At 50.1% G+C, this 8,912-nt stretch overlaps 1 protein-coding gene across 1 annotated transcript in view; it reads right to left on the reverse strand.

The window, feature by feature from the left end:
• The window catches only part of AMPH (amphiphysin), a 113,729-nt gene extending 105,410 nt beyond the window's left edge, over positions 1 to 8,319 (reverse strand). Inside the window, exon 1 of the mRNA XM_051610713.1 lies at positions 8,154 to 8,319. Within this exon, the coding sequence (XP_051466673.1) occupies positions 8,154 to 8,222 (69 nt within the window). The 5' untranslated portion in view covers positions 8,223 to 8,319. The remainder of the gene's footprint in view (positions 1 to 8,153) is intronic.
• Positions 8,320 to 8,912: the final 593 nt, after the last annotated feature.

The following is an 8,912-nucleotide window of genomic DNA, read 5'->3' on the forward strand; positions in this document are numbered from 1 at the left end:
CCAATGCACTAAATCGAACAACGGTTCCCCAGGGACAATGCTCTCCCTGTTTAAGCAGGAAAGCCATCTGCTACTCCTTCTCTCCCAGCTCCACAGTCCCTGAGGTGAGCAGGACAACTGGCATAGCAGGCAGCGACAGAAGTTTTGGTAGGCATGAATCCCACTGTGCCCATTTTAGGCAGGTAAAAAAATCCCCCTGGCACCTCCAGGTGAGTTCAGGGAGTTATGATCCTCTTCATGTGGGCAACTGCAAAAAAGCCCTTTATTTTCTTTTTCTTCCCAATTTGGCCTGATTGGGAGCGTCATGCGATAACTCATTAGATCATAGGGAATCCTGACAAGAGAGGAAAACAACTTGGAAGTTCTGAAGCAAGAATAACAAACACACTCCTCTACATCCAGGAAAGTTAAATAGGGAACAAAGGCCTTGAAATGCAGAAAAGGACATTTATATTCAGTGATAATAGAACTTTCTGACTGGAGGTGCCTAAGCAATGGCACAGATCATTAAAGGGAAGATGCAAAATCTCCACCATTACACGCTTTAAAAAGCTGGCAAGAAAATCACTCCTAAAGAATAATTTTAAGTATAGCTGATTCTGCTTTGGTTTAGAAGAACAGGCCACAAGACAGCTTGCACTCCCGCTTTTCTACAATTTATTTGAAAAAAAGGAATTAAAACCCAGAAATGTAAGGGTTTTGTTATTCCAAAACTTGAAGCTAGAAGAAATTGAGCTGTGTGTTTAGACCATGAGAAATTACTGACTTCTAATTAATTTTGTTTGTAATATCAGAGATTAACAGCTAGCTCTTCAGAAATGAAGCTGCCTCTTCATTGTGTGTGCTTGTACCACAGCAGGGCTCTGAATGTTGAGGTCTGTCATAATACTGTAATGACTTCGGTGCACTAGATTTTATAGCATCTGTAGGGCCAATGTTTTAAATCATTAGACAATAATTTGCTTTTAAGAACCTAAGGCTGCTAGAACCGTATAATCACATTGGAGGCAGGTCAGCATAGGTAAACTATATGTAACTTTCCTTTCACAAGTATATGCTTGCATGCAGATAACCATCTCCTTCCTCAGAGCTGCTGACAAAACCCCGCATCTCCGACACTAGCGAGGCTCAAAGATCAAGCCCTCAGTCTGAAACAGGATGTGCTCCTCAACTCAATGGCTGCAAGTCAGCATCAGGAGATGAGTAATACCTGTTCATTTCCTCATGGATTGTGCTTTTCTCCCTGTACTCGTTTTTAGGAACACCTGATCTGTTTCCCATGAAAAAATACGCTGAACCACAAGAGCCTGAGAACAGCAATTCTCCCTCAGAGAAAGGGTCTCTCTGGCCCAATACTTGGCCTGTAAAGTGGCCATGCAGAAATGGCTACAGAGGAGTGTATGAGCCATGCAGGTCTACTTCTGCCAGGGTCCTGGGGGTGCTCAATAGGCCTCCATGTCTGGGACCAGCCCCCTCTGGGACCCCCACACCCAGGTTCTCCTGCCTAGGGCTGAGGGGATGTGTCTCAGCTCAGCCTGGGACATCCAGTCCCTGCCTGAGTGATGCTGTAGGTGTGCTCTTCTCTGGCCCTGTCTCCTGGATGGGCCTGGGACCTGCACTGCAGAGACCTGCTCTCCTTGATGGAGCCCTCAGGCACAGGTCAGAGCTTGTCAGGCAGAACCTGAGGCATAACACAGCAGAACTGTTCAGTTTTATTCTGTTCTATTACTTCCTATGCTCACAATGACTCGAATAACAATGAGAGTATTACCTGCCTGAAATATCAGGGGGCTGTTCAGCTACAAACTCACTTCCAAGGACACACAACACGAAGGTTCCAAGTGGAAACAGGATTTCATTGTTATTTTTCTGACTGTTTCAGAGCCAATGCTCACAAGCATTAACACGATGCTCATGTGCAGCCAGGAGTTCAGGCTGATGGGTCCTTCAGCTTAGCTTGAAAGAACATCTCTTGTCATCTGGCAAAGGCAAGTCCCAGAGCTGCAGAAAGCAGCAGCAGGAATACAGGCCAAGCAGAGCCTCTCTCCTGAAGAGCGAGAACATGAAGAATGGGGATCACAACTGACCACACACAAAAGATGATGAGGAAGAAGTGATGTGTGGTACCATGGAGTATTGTACAAAGTATGACATGTAACAATGACACTTTTTGCCTTCCCAAACTTGCTCCACTGCTGCGCTTCTTTGTCCAGCGATGCCTGGGCAGTGCTCTTGTGCCTGCCCTGTGCTGGTGTTGCATGCAGGGAGAGCTGGAATGGGGCAGCTCTGGATGGTGCAGCCAGGCTGGAGCCCTTGCAAGCACAAGCAGGAAGCCCTGGGGATAGGGAGCCCAGGGAAGAGCAGAGCTCTCTGCTGCTCCAGACTTGCAATGGGCAAGAGGGACCAAGAGAGCCAGGGCACGAGTGGGGCCTGGAGGGGCAAGAGCAGCAGGAGAGAACTGAGCTGAAAGGGCCCAGAGGAGCCCTGACAAGGGGCTGTGTTCAATGATACAGAGGAAAAGCTGCAACCACTGGTGGCCACACTTGGGGCCCACCCTGGGGCTCTAGAAAGCTTCCTCCCCCCAGAAGATGCGGAGCACAAGGGCCACCTTCATGGAGCAGGAGCAGCAGGCACCTGGCCAAAAGGGCCCAAAGGAGCCCTGGCAAGGGGCCATGCTCAGTACTGCAGAGGAAGGCAAAAAACCCCCAGGGACCAGGGCCAGTCTGCCCCGGGGGAAAATTCCTTCCTGACCCCAGTAGAGCTGGGGATCGGCTGCTCCCTGAGCATGTGAGCAAGACCTGCCTCCTCCCCCCACAGGCTGGTCACACCTCCCAGGAGATGCCCAAGCCCTGCTCTCCCTCAACCTGGAGCCATCTCAGGGGCGTTCAGAGTGGCCAGATGCGCCCAGTCTGATTGACCTTGGGAACAAGAATCATTCCTGTCCCTGGCAGGACACCAGTGGGTGCTCCAAAGCCCTGAGACCCCTGGTAACATCTCTGCATCCCCTTTCTTATGGCTGTTGCCCTGGGTTCCATGGGGGATGAAGATGGTAAGTTCTGCAGTGCTCTCCAAGAAGGCATTTCCTTGGTTTGGCCACAGCCATCCAGCTGAAAAGGTCTGATGGCTTCAGGTATTGGTGGTTCTTGTAATCTCCAGCAGCCTTGTCCAGCCTCTGGTCTCCCTCCCTCAGCCCTCTCCAAGTAATTTCAACTCCTCAAGAAGTCTTGGATATCTTCCAGCTGCCCTCAGGCCAGTTGTGTGGCACTGGAACACAGGAGGATGTCCCCTTTTATACTGCCTTGGAGCATTCTGACTGCTGTGCTGCCAGTGACACTACGGGCATGATGGGGACACCCTGCACAGCCCTGCCAGCTGCTTCTCCACCCAGCACCCCCTGGGAGGAAGGCCCTTGAGGTGCTGGCCCTGAGGCAGTCCCTGTCTTCAGGAGCTCAAGGGGCTGTCCCTGCCCTTGGTGGCCATAAACTGGGCACAGCTGCTGGGCACTCCTGTAAATTCATCTCTACATTCAGCCTGTGTAAATAAGGGTATTTGTACCATAGATATTCATTTGTTTGTAGTGATGCCAGAGGTGAAAGACAGGGGTTTGGTTCCCTCTGCATGAAATTTGCAAAGATGTAGAGAGCATGCAGGATTTCCTCACCATTCCTTAACAGTGCACCAAGAGACATTTGTTACAATACTGTTTATGGATGGTCGCCTTCTTGGAGAAAACGTTCTGAATTGTTTCGTGCTCTTTACCATATTTTTTGTCCAGCACACTACAATAGCTCTTTTCTATTTCAGTCTTTAACCTTGATACCCTTCTTGAGTGCGATGGTAGACATCTCAGCCTTTGTCTTGCTCCTTTCAGTTATAGTCATTGTCTTCTGTGGGCCCTCCAAGCCCCTAGCCAACTGCTTAGTCTTTGCCTTCAAGCCAGACAGAATTTGTCTTTCTTGAATCCGAGAAAAGACAAATGCCCCTAGTGGTACAGGGGAGACCTCACCAGGGATTTGCAAAGTGCTTGCCTTTTCTGTGGATACATTGAGTGACACACAAGAATCCATTTGCCTGTATCCCTTTCGTGGCTCACAGTCACCCTGTGATCTACTCAGGCTTCAAGCAACATTTGCCTACTCCAGTGCTTTCAAACTGCAGCAGAAACTCATGGTGCTCCACCTGACGTTGCATTACCTGTTTCTACCCTACAGTTCTTCACACAGGGTTTATTGATGTAGGGGATATCTCTGCTGGCAGAGCTTCAGCTGGTGGGGAGGATGGGGACCACAGAACTATACCATGAGAGACAGAGCTTCTTCTGCCTCAGGGCTGCCGTGAAATCCACAAAATGCTGTGGACAAGGAAACCTACATGTCTTGGCCCAGGCTTTTCTGCAGTCTAAACTCAAAAGACCTGACCATGAGCTTCACTCTTTCCTACTTTTGATGACAGCAAAGCAGAAAGAAAGGCTGAGGACACAGGGTTTGTCTACTTTGGAGAGAAGGAGGCTGAGGGGCAACCTGGCTGCTCTCTACAGCTTTCTGAAGAGGGAAGTGGAGAGGGAGGTGCTGGTCTCTTCTCCCCAGGATCCAGTGCCAGGATGCATGGCTCAAAGCTGCATCAGGCAGAGGACGTTCAGACTGGACATGGGGAAGCATTTCTTTACTGAGAGGGTGGTCAAGCCCTGGAACAGATTTTCTGCAGATGTTGTCAAAGCCCTGTGCCCATCAGTGTTGAAGAGGCATTTGGACAATGTCCTCAATAACAAGCCTGAACTTGGGATCAGCTCTGAAGTGGTCAGGCAGTTGGACTAGATGGTCGTTGTAGGTGCCTTCCAGCTGAATTCAACTCTTCTCCTCTCACATGTCCTAAAGGATCTTATCCAGGGACTGGGAAATATTTTATTCATTTTTCACCTAATTTCACTAGTAGAAGAGGAAAAAAAGCCTGACAACACAACAGCAACTCAGAGACAATGACAGATTTTAAATTAGGTCTTTGAGGGTTGAGACCCAGGAGTCACTACATGCAGTTCAAAAAACATGTCTCCCCAACAGAATGGTGAAATTATTGGGAAGAGCAGAGTGAACACATCACAAAAGATTGCTCTGCTGCACATTTCCTTGCTGTCTCCACATATGAAATCCCATTTTCCCTATCCTCCATCTCAAAAGGCCATAGTAAATTCTAACAAGGCTTCACGAACCTCAGCTACCAATATATCTGTTCAGGTTTCAGTATAAACAGGCATTTAAATGCATCAGTTTGTAATTTAATTTTATGAGTGGTATGTAGGCACCTAGTTTCTCCAGTGTTTTTAAAACTTTAATCCAGATTCTTCAGCTGACTGTTGGCAGCTTCCAGCAGACACTCATGCAGCTGCATCCATGTAACTCTTGGATTTAGCACTTCTAGTGTAAGATAGATAGATTTACTCAATGTTGAATGTTTTGATGTCAGTTATTTAGCTTTTGTCACATAAATAGTGACTAGACACACCTGCATATGGGTACATGCACTACCTACACCAACAGTACAACTAAAATGTCTCCTACACTGCAAGGAACTGAAGATAATGACAGCATCATCAGAAAAATAGTTGATGGAGATGAAAGTTTGTGTTTCACAGCCCCTTCGTGTTTTTAATAAATACATTGCATCAATAAAAAATAATAGAAGACTATGTATAAATGCTTTAGAAATTGAATTTACTGTAAGGACACATTGAATAAACTGAAGATGCCCCAATTCAGTATAAGCAACAAGATAAACCAACTCAAAATATATTTAAAATCTCCACAAGCCAGTTTGGTATTACATACCTGTCACAATGTCATTTTTTTTTTTTCCTAAGTAAAGTTTTAGCAAAAATAATGAAGGATTTTATGTTGTATAACCATAAAGGAACTCAAAGCTAACCAGAAGTGTAGGCACAAGAGAACAGACGTGCACAGCTCATGGTATAACTACACATGCATGCCATGAAGAAGGCAGCAAAGATATAGAGCTCCTGTACACGGGACTGTGACCTACTCTTTGGTCAGGTCGCTCATAGCTTTCATTGCTTGTGAATAAGCACATTTCAGGCTCACTGACTTTAGAAACAACCACCACCGATGCCCACAAGGCCAAAATTGCTAGGTTCCCAATTGTAATACGTGCAGATCAAACCAGGCAAATGATCCCCTTGTAAGCACAGCTGGCCACCAAAGGGAAGGCAGAGCAGCCCAGCCATCAGAGCCCACCAGCATCCCCTGTTTGCCTCTAAGGCACCCGTCAGGTTCCAAGCAGCTACCCTGGGGTTGGTGCATGAGCAGCCTTTGCCAGGACACCAGGAGCTCAGGCATTCAGAATCAGGTGTGCTCTCTGGTATGCCCACATATTTCTGTAAACACGACCTCCCATCTTTTAACAGACACACCTGAAAGCAGCACCTGTGAGTTTGTGAGTTTAAAGGCTTACAACAACACTTTACTGGACAGTTAATAATAACAACACTGACAAAGACACAAGGAAACAAATAGTATTTTTAAGTTTCTACTCCACGACTGACCCAGATCAACTCACAGCATAAAGTCATTAGATCTCTTTAAACTATTAAATAGTATATTGTGTTTTACTCAAAAACAGTTGCAGTCCAAACCTGCAAGAATGCAAAAGCATAATGACTTTGGTATGTAAAAGTCTAGTACCATATGACCTTGTGAGCTAGATATATGAGTATTTGAAAGTGAAAATCCATCATTTGTTTGTGTTAGTCTCAACTATTAGAGTCTTAAATAATTACGTGATTACATAGGAGACTTTTCTACATATTAATTGCTGCAATTTTCATTCCCTCAGACGTCCACAGAGTTCAACATGTGACAAAAAGGAAGTGTGAATTTATAGGCAGTGAAGTACCCAAAATAGTGATCATAAAATCATCTCTTTTTAATTCTCCAGAGCCCTGTTGTACAGGGCATGTAGCCACGCAGGCTACACGGGGTATAAAGGTAAATAGAGGGGTATAAAGGTACATAGAGGGGTATAAAGGTACATAGAGGGGTATAAAGGTACATAGAGGGGTATAAAGGTTTTATTAGCTCTCAGAAAGAGATGACTTGCAGGGCTTGCTGACAACTGTGCCTACCAAATTCATGCTGAGAACAGCCTTACAGCAAACCATATTCATAGCTGCTACGAATGCTATATATAGTCAGAGGCAAATGCTCATCTGCGGGGTTCAGTGCCTCTGTCTATGGTCCTGTTCCGAGACACCAGGCAGCCGAGCAGGAGCGGGGGAATATTTACACCTATCAGCTTTTATTAGTGAGGACGAACAAAATCAGAGAACCATTTCGGTTGGAAAACGACCTTTAAAATCATCGAATCCAACCATTAGCACAAGGGCCAACGAGACCCTCACCGCCGACCAGAAAAACCCCTGCAAATCCCGACTTTGCCGGGTGCTCGTTCCACGGCTACAGCCCCGCAAGCCCCCGCGGCGGGTCTCCCAGCCGAGACGCACCGCCAGCCCTGCAACATCTTGGCCAGCCTTCGTGACATTTTGAGAAGCTCCGCAAAAAAAAAAAAAAACACCAAAAAAACAGAACACAACACCGAAGCAGCTGCTCACGAAGGCGCTGGGCCTCGGCCAGCGCTCCCCCGCGGCTTTCTGTCCGTCCGTCAGGGCCCAGGGGGGACTTCTGCCACACGCCGAGGCGGCCGGCTGCCCCAGCGCAGCAGGGAGGCTGGCTTCGGCCAGCGGATGAGCCGGCGCGGATATTAAAGGCAACGCAATCCTCTTAGGCGGGGAGGCGGCAGGCGGGGAGGCGAGGCAACCCCCGATGTCCCCGCTCGGACCCCGCCGCGCTGCGCAGCGGCCCCCGCCGAGGAGCCCGGCTGCGGCTCCTTCCAGCCGGCGGCCGCGGGCACCGCCCGGGGGGAGCGACGGGCTGCCGGGCTGCGGGCAGGGCAGGGCAGGGCAGCGGCGGGGCCGGCGGCCACACGGGCCGGTTACATAAGGACGCCGGCAGGGAACGGGGAAACCGCAGCGGGGGGCGAGGGGACCCCCGGGTATTGCCGCCGTCCCCGTCCTCCATCCCTACCCGCCGGGGAGAGGCCGCCCCTCCCTAGATCCTTCCTTCCCCCCCCCCCCCCCCGCAGCGTACCTTCTCCTGGGCACGGTTGAGTCGTTTCTGGACGTTTTTGGCGAAGATGCCGGTCTTCATGTCGGCCATGGCTGGCGGCGGGAATGGGGAGGGTTGGGGTGGAGGGGGTGGGAAAAGGCGGGCGAGGCAGAGCCCGGCAGCGGCGAGGCAGGGATGGATAGATGGATGGAGGGAGGGAGGGAGGCAGGACCAGGAGGAGGGCTTTAAAGACGGAGCGGGGAGGGGCGGAGCTGCTGCCGCCGCCGCAGGTGAGCCCGGGGCCCCGATCCGCCGGGGCAGCGGCTGCTGCTGCTGCTGAGCCCCCCGCAAAGCTGGAGAGCTTGTCTCCTGGAGATGCGGCAGGTCCTCTGGTCATCGAAACCCTCAAGAGATACAACGGGCCTGAAGATTTCCTGAAGCCCCCAGAGCGGAGGCGAGGGATAGCCATGCCCACTGCAGGCACAGGGCCCCGCGTACAGCTCGAGAGGGCGAGGCACTCGCTTAATTCCCTAGAAATTTCTGCTGAGCCGGAGTCAGTCCCAGTTTCCAAGCTCCTCTGAAAAGCCTTATCTCTCCGGTTTCAGGGCTGCAGCATGACGGGCCTCCCACGCGGTAGCTGGGCGCTGCGGTTCGGGGTCCCGCAGCCTGCGCTGGGTTCGCGGGTGCGGCCGCGGTGGGTGCAGAGCGCTCACCCTGCTGAGGGCAAGAGGGAGGGTTCCTCGGCATCGTGCTGCTCTCGGCATCCTCCTGCCGGCCGGCATCGCCCGCTCCTCTCCTGGG

Source organism: Apus apus, chromosome 2 (genome assembly GCF_020740795.1).
Source record: "Apus apus isolate bApuApu2 chromosome 2, bApuApu2.pri.cur, whole genome shotgun sequence".
Taxonomy (NCBI): Eukaryota; Metazoa; Chordata; class Aves; order Apodiformes; family Apodidae; genus Apus; species Apus apus.